This window comes from Balaenoptera acutorostrata, chromosome 1 (assembly GCF_949987535.1).
Source record: "Balaenoptera acutorostrata chromosome 1, mBalAcu1.1, whole genome shotgun sequence".
NCBI lineage: Eukaryota > Metazoa > Chordata > Mammalia > Artiodactyla > Balaenopteridae > Balaenoptera > Balaenoptera acutorostrata.
The window spans coordinates 20,503,525-20,523,427 of record NC_080064.1 but is presented as its reverse complement, the minus strand read 5'-3'; the positions used below and the strand labels follow the sequence as shown (position 1 = coordinate 20,523,427).

The window sequence follows — 19,903 nt, the reverse complement described above, 5'->3', positions numbered from 1 at the left end:
GAAATAAATAAGAATATAATTTGCCTATTTGTGATAAGAGGGAGGGAATATACAGGACAATGGGAGGAACAGGTTGGAAGGTGGGGGAAGATCAGGAGTTCAGTTCTGGACACACTTAGTTTGAAATACCTAAGAGACATCCAAGTGAAGATAGAGAGTAGGAGTTGGATAAATGTCTAGAGCCCAGGGTATAAGCCTAGGCTAGATAATACAAATTTGGAAATCAGCAGCATAGATGGTATTTAAAACCATAGGACTGGGACTTCCCTGGTGGTCCAGTGGCTAAGACTCTGCACTGCCAATGCAGGGGGCCCAGGTTCAATCCCTGGTCAGGGAACCAGATCCCACCTGCCGCAACTTATTATCCCATGTGCTGCAACTAAGACCCGCCACGGCCAAATAAGTAAATAAATAAATAATTTAAAAAATAAATAAATGAAAATAAAACCATAGGACTGGCTGAGATTGCTAGGGATGTGCTAGAGTATAGAGAAGAGGTCCAAGTTGGCCATTGGGTGTGGTAATGTAGATGTCATTGGTGATCTTGGCAGGCAGTGTCTGTAGACAGAGGTGGAGCACGCATCTGCACGAGGAGGGTTTAAAGAGAAAAGGCGGAGAGGAGTCAGAGACAGCAACAAAGACGGCCCTTTTGGAGCATGTCGTTATAAAGGCTGAGCAGGGAAATGGGGGACTCTGGAAGGAATTATCGGTAGGTTTAAGGCGGGATGAATTGCAGCCTGGAAATATGCTGATGCAGGGAAGACTGATGCAGGAGAGGGACGTGAGACAAGTATGGGTCCCAGGTCCTCCTTTTCATACTTCTACCCCTCCTCTTTCTCCAGCTTTGTTTCCCTGGGTTTTCTCCTGCTTTCTTCTCCTTGCCCCACTCTCTCTTCTTGTCATGAGCCACCATAGTCAACCTTATCTCTGCAAGCATGCAGTGCAGCAATTCACTCTTTCTGGAAAGTTAGCCAGGTTTTATCTTGACCTTTCAGCATACAAAGCAGTGCTCCATAAGGCCACTAAAACAGGATCTTTTCTGTCCCACATGAGGATGACCACCAGAGGTCCCAGGAGCCTCTCCTTCTGCCTGTTGTCATATACCACCAGTATGGTTTGCCTTTTCTTTGGTGTGTATCTTGTGAACCTAGCTGAACTGTAAGGACCTTAAGGACAGGAACTCCACATGATGCTTCTTTGGGTCTCTCATGATACCTAATCGGGTGTTGTGCAGAGTATTCATTTACTCAACATGTATTGAGTACCTGCCGTGTGCTGGGATCTGTGCTAGGTGATCCAGATCAACAGTCCCCATCCTCAAAGAGCTCGTGGTCCAGACAGGAGGCAGATGCGTAATCAAATAATAGCAAATAAAATGTTGAGTGCTATACTAAGGAAATGTAGGGTGCAGTGGAGGCTTAGAGAAGGAAGAGGTTAACTACATGGGGTATGGACAGGGAAGACTTCAGGGGGTCTTCCCTGGGGGTGGCAATGAGAAAGCACTTGAAGGATGGCCAGGAGTTTCCTGATCGACTGGAGGAGAGAGGGCATCAGGCAGAGGGAGAGTGCAATGTCAAAGAGGTGTAAAACAGCACGGCATGTTTGGAAAAGGACAGGTCTTTTGATATGATGGTACGGTGGGGAGGGGCACGGCAGGAACAGTGGTGGGAAAGGATCCTGGAGAGACAGAAAAGAATTGGATTGTGGAGGGCCTTGTGTGCCAGGCTAAGGAACTTGGCCTTAATCCCATAAAAGGGAAGGACGGGATCAGACTTTTAGAGAGAACCCCGTGGTGACCATGGAGTAGAGGTTGACTTGCTTTTGGCAGTCATGGTATTAGAAACAGTTTACTTATATTTAATTAGATGCCAATATTTAAAAATCAGGCGGTTTCACAAGAAATCCTGAATTCCAGCTTCTCTAGCCACACATTATTCTATGATAGCCATCAGCCAAAGCTAGGTGGGAGCCTTCTGTTATGGATTGAACTGTGCCCCCCCGAAGATGTTGAAGTCCTACCTGTAACCTTGAAAGTGACCTTATTTGTAAATTGGGTCTGTGCAGATAGATGATCAAGTGAAGATGAGGTCACCAGGACAGGCCTTAATCCAGTATAACTGGTGTCCTTATATAGAGGGGAAATTTGGACACAGACAGATGCACGTAGAGGGAGACAATGTGAGGACGTGGGGAGAATGCTATCTATAAGTCAAGGAACAGCTGGGACTACCAGAAGCTAGAGGAGAGCACAGCACATTCTCCCTCCCAGCCCTCAGGAGGAACCTGCTGTCATCTTGATTTTGGACTTCTGGCCCCCAGAACCGTGAGATGATAAATTTCTGTTGTTTAAGCCACCCAGTTTGTGGCACTTTGTTAAGGCAGCCCCAGGAAAGTAATGCTCTCGCTTAGATGGGGCCCGCACTCTCCAGTGATTTGAGTTGGTAAATGCTTATGCTGGGAATGGATTCGAGGAAGGGGACGGACTGAAGACCATTTAGTAGGTGGTCTGTGGTGATCCAGTAAAGCGGTGGGGAACGGGGAGTGGTCTGTGAGAGCACCGCAGTGCTAGTGCTTACTGATGGATGTAGGGCTTAGCAATAAGCCCAGAGGTCTGTAAACCGGCTCTGAGTTCCAGAGCCGCATCATCTGCTCTTCTTTACCTCGTGTATTTTCTCTTCCACGGCATCCCACCCTTCTCCACCTGACGCCTCAGCCACCTCCACCTTCCGGACTTGAATTCTACTCAGTGTATAACTTTCACCCTGCCTCGGAATGGGTGTGATTTCAGCAGCCTTGGTTTCAACTTCCTGTGACAGCTGTAACCTCAGTTCTCACTGAATTACTAAGACTAAATTACTAAGATAAATGCCAACTGCTTGGAAGATTTTATAAGTAACTAGGAACGCGTTTTGTGCCAGGCCATGGGAAAATGGGCTATGGAATGGCCCAGAAGTTTAATGAATTAAAAGTAACGAGTCAGGAATTCCTTGACAGTCCAGTGGTTAGGACTAGGGGCTTCCACTGCGGGAGGCCCTGATTCCACCCCTGGTCAGAGAACTAAGATCCCGTAAGCTGTGCAGAGCGGCCAAAAAAAAAAAGTAACTCCCTGCTGTTTTTTAGGCCCATATGTGTCCATTCAAGAAAAAGACTAGATCTAAGATGAAAATCATCCTCCCAGCCCCATGTGGGAAGAACGGTTCATTTCCCTGTTCAAAGACCCAACAGCCCAGCAGAGGGTGAGTGCTTCTACCTCACCATCCCCATGCCATCGCCATCTTTCATGCTCATATTTTGATTATTTGGAACAGGTTGATTGGAAGGAACAATAGAAAGCAACCTGCCCACCCCTCCACCCCCCCGCCACCCCCTGCCAAGCCTCCCCACTAAAAGAAATGTCACTGGCTAAGGAAACAAGATGCTACCTGTGAGGCGGTATCCTGAATAGGATCCTGGAACACAGAAAGGACCCCAGTGGAAAAATGGGGAATCCAGTTAAAGCTGGCCATTCGGTTAATAGTGTTGTACCAGTGTTAATGTTTTAGTTTGGATAAATGGACCATGATTATGTAAGATGTTAACATAGCGGGGAGCTGGCTGAAGGGTCTATGGGAACTCTGTGTACTACCTTTGCAACTCTCTGGAAATCTAAAATGATTTCAAAATTAAAAGTTTAAAAACAAGTTAAATATATATATATATTTAAATGTCTCTGCGATAATACTGGTCCAGAATATACCCTTAGTTATGCTGTCTGACCCTCAGCCCTAAGTGTTGTTTAATGGCCAAAAAGACATCAGCCAGATGATTTGACATTTGCCGACTGTCTATTCATGGCACTGTAAAGATACCAAGACAAAACCATATAGAACCCTGCCCTGAAGGAGTTTACTCTCTAGTGAGGGGGACAAACATACGTATAAATAGCTACAATACCAGGAGAGTGTGTGGGGATTGGAGAGATTGATCAAGACCTTGAAGGTGGAGAGAATTTCAATAGAGACAAAAGTCAAGGACTCTAGGCTGGGGGTTGGTGTCAGCAAAACATATAGGTGTGTGACTTTCCAGGGAGATGGGAAGAGTCCAATAAAGTTGAAACTCGGTGGGGTGGGGGGAAGTGGGGACAGAGGTCTTAGAGATGTAGAAGGACCTAAGCTCAGTGACGAGGACAAAACTCCTTTCTATTTTTAATATATAATTGTTTTATCATTAATAAAAGGAATATATGTTCACTTCAAGAATGTTGGAAAATCCAGACTAGTACAAAGAAGAAAACTAAACTCAACTGTTGTTTTGCCCTCCCAGAACACATATTTTGGTGCATTTCCTTCATTATATTTTGTTCCTTGGAGTTGAGCTCATATTGTACACACAGTTGGGTAGCCTTTGTTCATTTGTTTCACTTAGCTTAATATCACGAGCCTTTCCCAATCTCATTTAAAAAGAATCTTAAAGCATGAAGGGAGGTCACTTTCCTCTTAATGCAAGAATCCCTCTTCACCATCTTGGTGGCTGGCTGACAGATCTTTGTCTGGACACCTCTCCTAGCCAGAATCTCACTCATTCTTTAAGACATCCATTCTATTGTTAGCTAAGTCCAGTGACCACAGAGTTCTTCCATGCATCTTAATTGTGCTTCCCTACAACTATCCCTTTTTGAGATGACAGATCTTCAGATGCATCAAGAATCAAAGAATTTCAGGGTTTAGCTGATCTTGAGGTAAGTTGCAATTACCTCACGGAGGGTCTCAAATGCCATGCCAAGGACCCTTGGACTATAATCCAAGGGAGTCATCAATTTTTTCTTTAGGTTTCAGGAATTTTGATTTTTCTCATATAATGTGCCCCAAAGTTTAATTCATCAAATGTTTTCAAGCAGAAAAGTCGTGTGATCAGAGCTTTGCTTGATGATAGCTGTCACTTATTGAAGGTGTATTAGGCATCAGACATAATGCTAGGTACTTTACACATATTATTTCATTTAGTCCTGACAACAACCCTATGAAGTAGGGGAATTCTCCCCATTTCACAGATGTTGAAACGCAGGCCCCAAAAGAGGAGGTCACATGCCCAAACTCACACAAGTAGTAACTGAACAGTACCTACAGCATCATTTAAAGCAGATTCAAATTCCTGCTTGTGTGACCTTGGACAAATGTCTAAAGTTCTCTGGGCTTTCCTCCCCCCATTCGTAAAATAATAGGGTTAGGCTGATAAAACAGTTTACAGTGAGAGCTAAAAACACAGACTTGGAACCTGACTGCAAAACGTCTGTGCTTCTCTGTGTGTAGACTAGTTGGTTAAGTGACAATCTCTTTGCAGGCCTGCTGCTAACATTTGCCAGACCCAAGTCAGGAGTATAAAAGGGAAGCCCACATACCTTACGTCTAAGCATTTGAGAGTTATAAATCAAGCTAACAAACCATTTTCTAAAAATATATGCTTTATCCTTGTACTTTGACAAATATACCTCCAAAGTAACTTAGGAAGCCAGTTTTTGTTTTTGTTTTTTTTTTAAAGAATTATTTATTTATTTATTTTTGGCTGTGTTGGGTCTTCGTTTCTGTGCGAGGGCTTTCTCTAGTTGTGGCAAGCGGGAGCCACTCTTCATCGCGGTGCGCGGGCCTCTCACTATCGCGGCCTCTCTTGTTGAGGAGCACAGGCTCCAGACGCGCAGGCTCAGTAGTTGTGGCTCACGGGCCTAGTCGCTCCGCGGCATGTGGGATCTTCCCAGACCAGGGTTCGAACCCGTTTCCGCTGCACTGGCAGGCAGATTCTCAACCACTGCGCCACCAGGGAAGCCCGGAAGCCAGGTTTTGAGTTGAGAATTCTTGGGTTCCTTGGAGTTCCAGGTCAGACTGTGGCCGAGCTAGATCCCTTCTCTTCCTGTTTCTGGCTCCTGTGTGCACCCCCTACCCCCCAGCCCCCATGTGCAGGTTTTATCCACACCCCTTACGAGCAGCCAGCCCTGGCTACAGGGGTGTACTCACTGGCAGGGAAGTTTGCCCTTGGAGGGTAGACCCAGGGAAGGGGCTGGTGCAGTTGCTGAAAGTGGACTCTGGCCATTTGGACAGGGAATTCTGGAGTCCCGGTTCCCAGAGTGTGGTCTAGAAGGGTGCCCAGGCTCAGGGTGGGCACGGCTCCTTGGCCCCAGGGGACTCCTTGCCTATGAAAATGGGCACAGCTGGAGGAGGGTCAGAGTGAAGCCCTTTAAAGTGCAGGGCCTAGGACAAGGACCCTGTTGACAAGTCTAGGAAGATACTGTCTCTTCGTGCCTCAGTTTCCTTTAGAGTGACCAACGCATCAGGGTTTGCCTTGGGCTTTCACGGTTGTAGCACTGAAAGTCCTGAATCCCAGGAAAAACCCTTAGTCCCAGGCAAACTGGGACAGTTGGCCACCCTCACTTCGTCATCTTTACAATTAGGTTAATAAATCTCATAAGATTGTTCTGGGGATTAACATGAGTTAACAAACATGGAGTGTTTAGACCAGTGCCTGCCATGTGGTAAGCAGTCTATAAGTATGTTGGCTGTTATCATTTTTTTTCAAATTTCTTTATTGTAGTAAAATATATATAACATAAAATGTACCATCATAACCATTTTAAACTATACAGTTCAATGATATTAAGTACATTCATAATGTTATGCAACCATCACCACCATCCATCTCCATAACTCCTTTCATCTTATAAAACTGAAACTCTATCCCCACTAAACAATAGCTCCCTATTCCCCCTCCCCCCACCAGCCCCTGGCAACCACACTTCTACTTTCTAGCTCTAAGATTTTGCCTACTCTAAGTATTTCATAAAAGTGGAATTAGGGACTTCCCTGGCAGTCCAGTGGTTAAGACTCCGCACTTCCACTGCAGGGGGCACGGGTTCGATCCCTGGTCGGGGAACTAAGATCCCACCGCCACAAAATGTGGCCCCCCAAAAAAAAAGAAGAAAAAGAAAGTGGAATCAAACAGTATTTGTCCTTTTTTGACTGGCTTATTTCACTTAGCATAATATCCTCAAGGTTCATCCATGTTGTAGCATATGTTAAAATTTCCTTCCTTTTAAGGCTGAATTATGTTCCATTGTATGTCTACATCACATTTTGTTTATCTGTTCATCTGTCAATGGATATTTGAATTGCTTCCATGTTTTAGCTACTGTGAATAATGCTGCTATGAACATGGATGTACAAATATCTCTTCAAGACCCTGCTTTCAATTATTTGGTGTGTATACCCAGAACTGAACTTGCTGGATCATATGATAGTTCTATTTGCAATATTATGATGAACCTCCATACTGTTTTCCACAGTGACTGTACCATCTTACATTCTCACCAACAGTGCACACGTTTCCAATTTCTCCACATCCTCATCAACACTTGTTATTTTCTGTTTTTTTGATAGTAGCCATCCTAATGGGTATGAGGTGATGTCTCATTGTGGTTTTGATTTGCATTTACCTCATGATTAGTGATGTTGCTTATTTGCCATTTGTACAGCTTTTTTGGAGGAATGTCTATTCAAGTACTTTGCCCATTTTCTTTTTATTTCTTTTTTAAAAAAACTTTTCATTGAGGTATAATTGACATATAACATTATGTTAATTTCAGGTATACAACATCATGATTCAATATTTGTAGTAGCAAAATTGTTACCATAGTAACATCTAATTAACATCTGTCACCATACATGTTATAAAAATTTTTCTTCTTGTGATGAGGACTTTTTAAGATATACTTTCTTAGCAACTTTCAAATATGCAATGCAGTATTATTAACTATAGGCACCATGCTGTACATTACATCCCCATGACTTATTTATTTCATAACTGGAAGTTTATACCTTTTGACCTCCTTCACCCATTTCACCCTCTACTCTGGCAATCACCAAGCTTTTCTCTGTATCTGTGAGCTTGTTTTTTGGTTTTGTTTGGTTTTGTTTTAGATTCTACATATAAGTGAGATCATACAGAATTTGTCTTTCTTTGTCTGACTTATTTCACTTAGCATAATGCCCTCAAGGTCCATCCCTTGGCCCATTTCAAATCAGGTTGTTTTGTTCTGAGTTATAGGATATTAATCCCTTATAAGATATATAATTTGCAAATATTTTCTCACTTTCTGTGGGTTGCCTTTTTACACTGTTGATATTGTCTTTTGATGCACAAAATTTTTAATTTTCCTGAAGTCCAATTTTTCTTTTGTTGCCTGGTGTCACACTAAGAAATCATTGCCAAATCCAACATCATGAAGCTTTTGCCCTATGTTTTCTTCTAAGAGTTTTATAGTTTTAGGTCTTATAATTAGATCTTTGATCCATTTTGAGTTAATTTTTGTATATGGTGTGAGATAAGAGTCCAACTTCATTTCTTTGCATGTGGCTATCCAGTTGTCCCAGCACTACTTATTGAAAAGACTATCCTTTCCCCCATTGAATGGGTCTTAGCACCCTTGTCAAAAATCATTCAACTGTATATGCAAGAGTTTATTTCTAGGCTCTCTATTCTATTCCATTAGTCTATGTATCTGTCTTTATGCCAGTACCACACTGTTTTTTGTTTTTGTTTTTTTTAATTTTTTTTAATTTTTTTTATGTGGGATCTTCCCGGACCAGGGCTCGAACCCGTGTCCCCTGCATTAGCAGGTGGATTCTTAACCACTGCGCCACCAGGGAAGCCCAACCACACTGTTTTGACTCCTGTAACTTTGTAGCAAGTTTCTAAATCAAGAAGTGTGAGTCCTCCAGCTTTGTTCTTGTAGCTACTATCATTTTAAAGGTTCCATTCTATTAGAAAATGCTAAGTTTCTATAAGTGGAAGCTTGGGTGAGAAAGAGGGAAGAGTTGAGTTTGACTGAAGTTTTAGACCTGGAGGGCAAGAGTCTAGCAAAGCCTCTAGCAGAATGGGGAAGTGAGATATGGTTGGTGGGAAGATGTTAGTTCAATGTGGGTCATACAGAATTTGAGGACCTTATGGGCATCCATGAGGAGATGTCCTTTAGGCAGCTGGAAATGTTTTTTAAAGTTCAGGGGAGAGATGGAAGCTCAAAAAGGCAAATAGGAAGTCATCCCCATAAAAGGAATTGTTGGAGGAAGGCATGGAGGTAGACAAGAGGGATGAAGGTTAGAACATAGAGTGAGAAGACGGCAGGGGCAGTGACATCTAGGCCCTGTTCCACTCACACATTTAATATGTGTGCATTTTACTATATTTTGTTGACTCACATGTGCCATTTATTTTTAAGATAGCATTATTTTATACGCCACTAAGAAAATATGCTGTCAGCAATTATGACATGGTACTTATGGACTATGAGCACGCTGATTTCAAAGATACACAAATGTGGGGGAAAATACATCTTAGAATGGATTTAATAAAATATATGCCAGCCACTGTGTCAGGCATCACGGGGAGGGGAGTGGGATACAGCTATGAAGAAGACCCTGCCTTCAGTAATCTTCCAATCTCGTGGTGACACCTGCAGATACTTCTACCACAAGACTGATTGAGACAGTGATACAGTGCAGGCACCAGAGCTGTTCTGAGATCAGCTGCTGCTTTTCAAGTATTGAGAGGAGTTATTAATATAGACAGAACTGACAGCCATGTCTTTCTAGGGATTTCTAGTCCTCCCCCTCCTTTTCCCTAATGCCTGAAATTTCTAGGGACAAAGCCTTTCCATCCATTTTTTAATGAACTGAGATAATGAATTAAAACACCATTGTTTTGTGGTGGGTGTTGAATTGGTACAACTCCTATGAAAGGCAATTTGGAACTATCCAAATTACAAATGTGTTTGCCCTTTGACCTAGCAATACCACACTTTCAGATATACTTACCCACATGGAAAATGCCATATATACTAGCTTGTTCATTACAGCATTGTTTGAAATAGCAAATAATTGGGAATAACCTAAGAGCCATGGATGGAGCACTGGTTAACTAGATTATGGAACATTCATACATTGGATCCCAGATCCAGGAAATGCTTGATGTATGAACAGGGAAAAGATCACTGATATGTACTGTTAACTGAAAAAATGCTAAGTGCAGAACAGTTACAGCAGACTACCATTTTATTACGAAGTGGGGAATAAGAATACATAGCTAAAAATTTGCTTATGTACGCATGGAGAAACCCTAGGATACATAGGAAACTGATAACAATGGTTAAGGTGGGGGAGCGGTAAGTAGAGAATTTGGCAGATGGGGATAGAGAAGGGAGGAGGACTTTCTGTACTTTATTTCTAAACTACGTGAATGTGTTGATCTATACAAAATGTTAAATGAATTGAATTTTTAAAAATACCCCATGGGAAGAGTTAAGCCAGTGACAATGATTCCCACCAAAAGGAGAAAGTCTACTAGTCATCATTCATTCATTTATTCAGTAACCTATAGTAATCAAGAAACTTCTCTAGCAATAATGGTTAACAAGTCTCAGCACTGAGATGTGCCAGGCATTGTGCTAAGCACTTTCACATACATTATCTCATTTAATCCTCAGCACCCCTATCTGGTGCAGGTGTCCAGCACCAGAAGAGGAAGCTGAGGAGGAGAGAGGTGGTTCTCGCCTAAAGTCAGCTGCAAACATCCAGGCCCCACCATCCGGGGCCAGGCTCAGTTCTGGGCAGGCACTAAGGATACCGAGACAAGGACACGACCCCCGCCCTCTTGGACTTAGTTGTCTAGTGAGGGAGACAGACAAATAAAATAGCAGATTCACAGACAGGTTTTGAACAGGAAAAGGAGTGTTAGAGCACGATGCCTAAGGATTAGGGGACAAAGGGAACAGCGAGGCTGGGGACAAGCAGAAAACCTCTCCCACGACACCCTTTTGCCAAGGGCAGGCCCTGTAAGCAGCAGTGGAACCTGGAGGCGCCTCTGTGGCAGACAACCCTGCAGCCTCAGAACCAACAATGAACAAAGGCTGCCGGTGCTCTGTAAGAACAGAGCAGATCTGACAACAGCCCAGCTTGTTTGATCAGTGTAGACATCCCTTCTGCACTTTGAAGCCTGAAGTGCTTTCCTTTAGCTGCCTACACAGATCAAATAAGCTGGATGGCTGCCATATCTCGACTTCACTTTGTGTTAATCCATAGTCGCAGCCAGCTCCACAGCAATTCGACCAAACCATCTGAGCAGAGGCAAAAATAATTCTCATGGGCAAAGACAGACAATTCCAAGATGTGAACATTAACTCCTTGCTGCCACTTCAGGAGGGAGTGGATTTTGAAGTTAGTTTTAGGAAGCTTCCAAGAAGGGAGCTTCTGCCCCTCTCCAAAGTGAAGTGGCAAAGCTGTTTCCTCTCCTTACCGTCTGAAGCCCTCCCTATTCCAAGGCTCATACCTGAACACTCATAAGAGTTGACAATTGGGACTTCCCTGGTGGTCCAGTGGTTAAGACTCCGAGCTTCCACTGCAGGGGGCACGGGTTTGATCCCTGGTGGGGAAACTAAGATCCCGCATGCAATGCAATGTGGCCAAAAAAAAAAAAGTTGACAATAAATAGCTCTTAGAAAAGCAGCCCCACCCTAAAGAATAGGATCATCCCACCGGACACATTTTTATTCACAGGATCATTCTGGGGGAAACCTTACTCCAGCCCCCTCAAGTCCTCAAGCAGCAGTAGGGATCTCAGGAAATCCTTGTCATAGAGACTGGCAGGGCCAGGCTTCTATCAACAAACCCAGGAGCCAAGTGGCATCGTTAAAAAAAGATTAAAAATCTACATGAGTTCTAACATCTTCATTCCTAGCTGTGGTTTCCATGGAAATAGACATCTGCTCCAGGGAGAAAGAAAAGGTGGGGGGAAGCGGTATAAGTGCTTTAAAATAATCAGTGTTTTGAAAGATTTATTTTTTTTTCTGTCAAAACATTAATAGTCAGAAATGTGAGATTTTTGTGGCAATTTCTTGTATTAAAAAAAAAATGTATCAAATGGGTGGGACCTTCCTCTGCAAACCTCCAGATCAAGTACAAAGACTTCAAGATAAAGGCTGGTTCAGGGGATAACAGACCTCTTGGCCTTGGGTTTCTTGCTCGTGTGTGTTGCCTGCCAATCTGTCACTTTTCAGCGAGCTCTTATCCCCACTCCTCTTCCTAACGATTTCTGAGATTTTGCTCAGAAAATCTGAAAGATGGAAACACCTGGCTGTTTGGTGGCTAAGTTTGGTCTGAGAGGGAGAAGGCTCTCAGGGCTCAGAATCTGAATTATTCCTGGTCCTGCTCACATGCTAAGGGAAAACCACTTAGACTGGGGGCGGGGGAGAGGCCGACCCCACACAAGGACGATTGTTGGAGAAAATGCTGCAACAAGCATATTTCAGGCATCAGTGCATTGCTAATTGTTTGCTTTGTGTGGTGTGTCTGCTGCCTGTATGATCCAGTTTTCCTTGTCTCAGGCACCTCTGAATTGTATTTAACTCCAGCATATCCCTAGTGACTAGCTGGACATGGGGAGTCTTTAAATTAGGACTCCTGTTTCAGCAAACTGGGTCATGTTTGTTTCTTGGTTTGGGGAGGCGGAGCAATAAAATGAAGGTGTCCTTTTGCCTAGTCGGGACCTCAAAGCAGGTGCTTTGGTGGAATGACCACCACCGAGGACAGAGCCTTGGTCGGGGGAATGGGAGAAGGGGCTTGGGAACCATGTTCATTTTATTTATTTTTCCTCTGGCTTTTCTGTGGTAAGAATGAGGCTAGTCGTTCTAAGATAGCCAGGGTCAGACCAATTTCCTTTGTGTATCTGCTGTTCTTCTGATCTATCCAGGGCAGGGAGAACCGTGACCTTGTGGCTTCTTTTGTTTTGATTCTTTAAAAGGGCCCCCACCGATCCGAGGAACACGTGCTTCAAGAACAAAAGCGACACTTAACTGCAGTCTGTGTAGTAGTCTAGAACTGCTATTGCGCTTCCTTCCCTATCATCCGGCAAAAGGCTTGGCAGAACAGATGGGAGTCTGCATTTAAGCCGAGTGACTTTGTTAGACCAAAGGAGATCAAATTCCAGAGCCTCTTGCTTTTCCCCCACAAGTGTCTGGTCACCAGCTCAGGGACCCTAATATGGTAGCGAGAACTCACACAGTGAGTTAAGGGCCACGCCCGTGCCCTGTTAGGGCTGAGTGGGTTAGAGATTATGATGATGTCACAATACAGGTGACAGATGGGGGCGTCGAGTGGCATTGTCCTGTCACAAGGGCTTGGGCGTCTTAGGTGGCGGTACAGGGTGGGGCACCGAAGAGGCAATGCGCTGTCCGAGTGCTGCCCTTAGGGCGACGTGGGGCAAGTGGCTCAACAGACGCGGAGTCCAGGCGGCCACCGTCTGAGAGGTAGAAAGGGACCCTGCCCCGCCCTTTTCCTAAGGATGGGAGAACTGGTTCAGACCCAGGCAGGGTCACCGCATCACCCTCTTCCGCGGCCAGACGACCGTCCCAGCCCCCGGCTCACACCTGGAGACACCGCCAAGAAGCCCTCACCCGTCGCATTGTCCTTCTGTCCCGCCAGCCTGAACTACACTTCCCGAGGTGCTCCGGGGTCCCCAGGGGCGGGGCCCACTTGGGCTGTGGGGGGTGGGGAGGGGCCGGCACGTGCCGCCTCTCTCAGCCAATGCGGAGCCCTGCGGGGAGGTCACGTGCCGCTGTTTGGCGCTTTTGTGCGCGCCCGGGTCTGTTGGTGCTCAGAGTGTGGCCAGGCGGCTCGGACCGAGCAGGTGGGTGCGGGGTTCCAGGAGGAGGTGGTGGCGGCGGCAGCGGCGGCGGCGGCTGCAGGCTGGGGGCAGCGAGAGGGACGCGGCCGGAGGGAGGGGCAGGGTCTTGGCAGCGACCCCTTGCTGGAGGGCGGCGGGCGGGGCCGCGGGCTCCAGAGGGGCTGTCGGGCGGGGATCTCTCCGCTTTGTGTGTGGCTCGGGCGGAGCCTCGGCTTTGTCCCCGCTCCCCGGGGGCGCGGCTGTGGTGGGGAGGGGGCGCGGCCTGCTGGGCGAGCTCGTTGCGTTAGCCCCGGGATGTCGTCGAGGAGACAATAGGGGGCGTAGGCCCTCGTTTGGCCCCCACCTTCCTCCAGGCGCGGCCCCGCTGGGGTCCCCATTGTCTGAAGGGGCGGGGCGGCGCCCCCAGGGAGCAGCGCCCGAGAGGCTGACACCCCATGAGAGCGCTCCAGTCCTCGCGGCGGGGGGCGCGGACCGCTTGGGTGGCGGCAGATTGGAAGTGAAGGGAAGAGGTGGCGAGCCGATGGCGGAGTACCCCACGGTTTCTTTCCGGGTACTGCCCCACCCGCCCAGCTGCGGCGAGGGTGGGGGCCGCCGCAAGGTGTTTTTGGCGGGAGTTGGGGGGGGCGTCCGCACGGTGCGAGCCCGGGAAGGGCGGAGTTACCCGGATAGGACCGTTAGCCCCGCCTATCCCGCCCCTTCCCACGCGCGCGGGCTCCGGGGTGTTGTGAGTTCGGGGAGATTCGAAAAGGCGCGGGGAGGAAGGGGGCGGGGCCAGGGGCCGGTGTGTAGGGCGTTCTCTGATTGGCCGGGGGCGGCCTGCTGCTTTTCCTCGCCTGGGCCAGGGCCACGCCCACCCTGGGTCGGGTGCTGAGTCTAATGCTCCGCCGGGGTTAGACCGTGTTGCTGACTCGGATTTTAAGTTCCAGCTGTTGAGACCCTGTATTCCTACGGTTTTGGTACTAGTCTGGGGTCTACAAGAATCATGACCTTTAAAAAAAATCAAGGGATGTAGAATTTTTAATGAAAAAATTCTACGCAAGGCAGCAACTATTGTAACTTTAAACCTAGAGGTTCATAAAACTAATTAATGTTACCAGCTGTTGGACAAGGAGCTTAAACCGCAGGAACAATGGGAGTTCGACATTATTGGTTAATATTAGCTTGGGCGTTTTGTTTTCCACATGGCAGACACAGACAAAGCAGGGGTGGGTATTTCATTTGCACAATGAGTTGTAGGCAGTGTTAAGATGGCTCCGGTCTCACTAGGCGTTGAACCTGGAATATCTTCTCACCAGAGGGAAAATACAGGGGAGGAAAAAATCTTGTGACTTAAACTCCATCTAATTTTTAAAATATAAGTATTTTTTGAACAGGCAAGCTCATTTAACTTCATCTTCTGCAACCAGCGTTCTATTCAATTCAGATTTCCCAGTGTTTGAGTATTTTATGGATTTTTATAATTTTCTAGTTAATGATGTCTTATTTAATTCCACAGTAGTGATTTTTCTGACATTGATTTATATGGATGTGATTTGAGGTCCCTTTGAATCGATGGCATGGAAATGCAAAGAAATTGATCGCATGCTTTTGAAAATCGTTTCCAGGGTTTTCCTTGCTAGTGGATTGTGTAGAATACACTGCCAGTCTCTTGTCTTCTGTTCACCATGGCTTCTTCTGGTAGGTAATCTATTTGGAAAATCCGAAATTGTGATGGGCTTCTAATTTTAGAATAGGAGATGGCTCAAGTCTTAAGCTTATAATTTGGCACTTGTGTTTTGGTTTTACCAAAAAAAAATATTTTATAAATCAGAATAATTAAAGAAGAAAAAATTATTGTTACTTGAATGTACTGAGAGCTCATAATTAATTGGTTCGTTATTAGATGATTTGGCTTGGTGTAAAGCAAAATGTGAAGTTTTGCATAAGTCTTTGTTTTGTTCAGGGAAATGATTGTCAAATACTGATACCTTAGAATGGTATTTATTAATCCAAAAATGTTGAGCTTTGTTTTTCTGGGAGGTGGTATTTAGATAATAATTTCTTGCCTGTAAACACAGCTGCTTCATCAGCCCTAATTGTATCCATTAAATTGATTTGGTTTTTAGAAAACGGTAGAACAGTTTATTAGAATAGGAAAACTCCATTTTTCTGAATATATTATAAATATGATCAAATCCAGATATCCAGGTGAAGGAACTGGAGAAGCGTGCCTCAGGCCAGGCTTTTGAGCTGATTCTCAGCCCTCGATCAAAAGAATCTGTCCCAGAATTCCCCCTTTCCCCTCCAAAGAAGAAGGATCTTTCCCTGGAGGAAATTCAGAAGAAACTAGAAGCTGCAGAAGAAAGACGCAAGGTAAACATCAATTCACAGAAAACAGGATATTTATTAATGTAATATGGCAAATCCGTTTTATTTTTATAAGAGGAGGAAAACAGAATTGTAGCCAGATGGTGATTATAACTGTGTGAAAATTACATATGCCAGTGGTGGGAAGAAAATACCAGCCATCATTTATTGAGCTCCTGTTGTGTACCATCTCCTTTACTTATATTCTTCTTTTCTGCAGTGACCCTAGAGGGTAGGTGTTGTCTGAGATACTAGATTAGAAAATGGTCTCAGGAATGTTAAGTCATTTTTCTGAGTCATATAGCTAGTGAGTATTGGAGGCAGAATTCAAGCCCAGGTCTGCCTGAAACCAAAGTTCATGCTTCTCATGCTTTCTTTTTGAAAAATAGGTTTGTTGGTGGATGATTCTTTTTTTGTCTCTTAAGGTTTTGGGTTTTTTTGTTTTGCTTTGTTTTTTGGGTTTCTGTGTATGTCTGTGTGGTTTTTTTGTTTGTTTTGTTTTTTGAGAGCTATACAATAAAAACATTTTAAATTGCTAGTTATGTGATTGTGTTGCTCAGCTGGCATACTGGTATTGTGGCAGCTTTTATCTAAGTACTTCTATTATAAAGTAGCTATCTTTAAAAAGAACTAGTCAGAAAAGTCAACAAATATTAATATGCTTGTTAGAGAAAAGTTGAGAACCACAGAAGTTTATAAGTAGGAAATTAAAAGTATCCATTATCCTACTTTGCAGAAATAACTGTTGTTAACATTTTGGTGTATTTCCCTCTATTCAACGTTTCATTAAGAATTTTACATAAATTCTCATTTAGTCCCCCTTTCCAACAACCTTGTTTGGGGTAAGTGTGTTTAATTTTAAAATTAGGGAAATGAAGGCACAAAAAGGTGAAGTAGTAACCTGCCTATGACCAACACAGTTAGTGTTTTGAAGTCTGGTACTTGTAACCACACACATACACTTTGGGCCCCTTTTTAAGCTGCTGTAGCATGTGCTGTACACCTTTTGGTGCTGCATGTTTTATGTATGTGTGCTGACCCACTGTCGAAATGGAATTATTTCCCCAGGAAGAGTGGCTGTGTTTGCAATGGTATTTCATCTCCCACCTGCTCTTCTGTTTAGTCTGAGTTGATGGAGTTTGATGGAGTTCACGTAGTTTGAGTTCATGGAAGAGATGTAGCCGAAGGCTGGACAGAGACTTTTTTTAGGAATCAGTGCTGGCCCTGTAGTCATTAGTCTGTGCTTTACATAGTAACTGGCTAAATATAGTGAAACTCTTATCACGACTGGGATTTTGAAGAAGAGAATTAACAGAACCAGTGGCAGATGCTCTGAAGTTTCCCTGCAAGTTGATGCTTCCAAACACATTGGAATCTGTTTGGCAATAAGCTATTCTGAGTCTGTTGAAGGAGGCACACCGTGGTAACAGAGCTCCAGTGGTCTGGAATTTAATGCAGCTTCCACAGAAAAAAGCTAATAAGCTTTTCCTTGAAACAAATCCTCTGACTTAAATAGTCATCTGGAGGCTTAGTCTTAAATTTCCTGTCATTGCCATGTATTTTCTTTTTATCGATATGGTTACATTTTTTATAATGACCTAATTTTCTTTAGGTAGAAAGAAACTACCTTTAGTTTCTTTAGTAACTTTAGGGGTTCTGAAGTTAAAAAACCAAAATTCTTTACAATAAAGTGCCATTCCTAAGTGCATGTCACTCAAGTCATGTTGATACCGTTAAGCAGTAAATCTTACGAATATTTCCTTAAGGAATAATTGGGCAAGAATCTCTGAACAAATATGAGCAGTCTTCCAAAGTAAATACAAACACTAGAAAAAGAATATCATTTTCACGGTATTTTGATATGGATAATTCAGGTCCTGACTTCAGTATTATTTAAAGAGATCTAATTTTCTATCTTCAATCCTCAATAATTTCTTTTGTGATTTTTAACTGTGCTAAATAACATTTCAGAGAGGCTAGCCTGTTAAATTTTTTTCCAGTCCCATGAAGCTGAGGTCTTGAAGCAGCTTGCTGAGAAACGAGAGCATGAGAAGGAAGTGCTTCAAAAAGCGATAGAGGAGAACAACAACTTCAGTAAAATGGCAGAAGAGAAGCTGACCCACAAAATGGAAGCCAACAAAGAGAACCGAGAGGCGCAAATGGCTGCCAAACTGGAGCGTTTGCGAGAGAAGGTTGGTGTCTCTTCCTGGCTTTGAGGGGCTTAAGAGCTTGAGGTTTGATACAACAGTGAAGTGGCTTGAACTCTCTGCCTTGATCACATGTGCTTGGTGTCTTTGTCATCAATTTTGGGGTCAACATGTTAAATCAGAGGCATCTTATTTTAAATAAGAAGGAATATTCACCAATTTCCAGCATAATTGCACATTCTTTGGAAGAGCAGTAGAAGGCTGAATCATTAGGGTCCATGAGTGACCCAGGAAGTTCAAAGATGATGTCTTAGAACTCTAATTATGTGATTCCCATAATATATAATTATATAATAATAGTATATTATTATGTATGTTATATAACATACGTACTGATGCTGATTTGGGCCTCTTGGGGGTGTGACCTGGCAGGCTTTTTTTACTTGACTGATGATATATACTATTTCTTTACAGGACAAGCACATTGAAGAAGTGCGGAAGAACAAAGAATCCAAAGATCCTGCTGATGAGACTGAAGCTGACTAATTTGTTCTGAGAACTGACTTTCTCCCCCTCCCCTTCCTAAATATCCAAAGACTGTACTGGCCAGTGTCATTTTATTTTTGCCCTCCTGACAAATATTCTAGAAGCTGATGTAGGACTGTATAGGTAGATCCAGACTGTATGATGTTGTTTTAGGGGCTAAAGGGGAGAAACTAAAAGTGTTTTACTCTTTTTCTAAAGTGTTGAAGTCTTTCTAATGTAGCTATTTTTCTTGTTGCATCTTTTCTACTTCAGTACACTTGGTGTGCTGGGTTAATGGCTAGTACTGTATTGGCTCTGTGAAAACATGTTTTGTGAAAAGAGTAGGTAGTGGTTTCTTTCAAACTGTTAGATGCTGAATATCTGTTCACTTTTAAATCCCAATTCTGTCCCGATCTTAACAGATGCTACTGTACTTGAATGGTTAATAAAACTGCACAGTGCTGTTGGTGGCAGTGACTTCTTTCTGTCCAGGTAATAAATTGTCCAGTGATAGAGACCCTCCTAGCTTATATTTGTTCCAGATGGGGCCTTTAGGCTGGCAGAAATACCCAGTACACACATCACTGCGAGTTCTCTGCCCAGGAGTTTCTCGCTCCAGAGTTGTATGCATTGTCTTCTTCCACAATGTCACTTTGTTGTGATGCCTCGGCTCCGATCAGCTGTTATGATAGTCTTTCAGATGTTTATTGGCAAACAAGCATTTTTTGTTTCTGTGCCCCCATTAAAAAGGCAGACTGAAGGCGCAAATGGTGTTTCTAGAGAACAGTTTAGAGAAATCTTAAGATCCTAGTTAGAGATATTTGATGGTTTATTTGCCTTATGTTACAGCTGGGGGTGGTGTGAATCCTAATGCTTTCCTGCCATAGGAGCCATTTCTCAAGAATCAAAAGAGTAGTAAAACCTTGTGTACCACTATAGCAACCCTTATGAACTGATAAAGGGAACCTTATTTTCTGGAGCAACATTGACTTGGGTGGTGAAGGTTGGCAGTTGCTTCATCTTGTATCCAGAGTCTACAGTATTCACAGTTGTCAAGGATTGCCTCTCAATTCTGGGAAAGCCTTTGGCAGCTTTCCTAGGCTATTTGGGAAATAGCCTTAATTACATATGATTATTTGCTTCTCAGACATCTGTGGAAAAGCTCTTGGAAGCCACGCTCCTTTAGT

At 44.0% G+C, this 19,903-nt stretch overlaps 1 protein-coding gene and 1 non-coding gene across 2 annotated transcripts; both read left to right on the top strand.

Moving 5' to 3' along the window:
- Positions 1–264: 264 nt before the first annotated feature.
- TRNAG-GCC (transfer RNA glycine (anticodon GCC)) lies at positions 265–337 on the top strand. Its single transcript has one exon. It is a non-coding gene; the product is annotated as a tRNA-Gly (tRNA).
- A 13,274-nt stretch (positions 338–13,611) lies between these two features.
- On the top strand, positions 13,612–19,183 carry STMN1 (stathmin 1). The gene is made up of 5 exons (XM_007178682.3): positions 13,612–13,701; positions 15,303–15,375; positions 15,878–16,050; positions 18,045–18,236; positions 18,666–19,183. The coding sequence occupies exons 2-5, from the start codon at positions 15,363–15,365 to the stop codon at positions 18,735–18,737; spliced, it is 450 nt and encodes a 149-aa protein (XP_007178744.1). The 5' UTR covers positions 13,612–13,701; positions 15,303–15,362; the 3' UTR covers positions 18,738–19,183.
- The last annotated feature ends 720 nt before the right edge of the window (positions 19,184–19,903 follow it).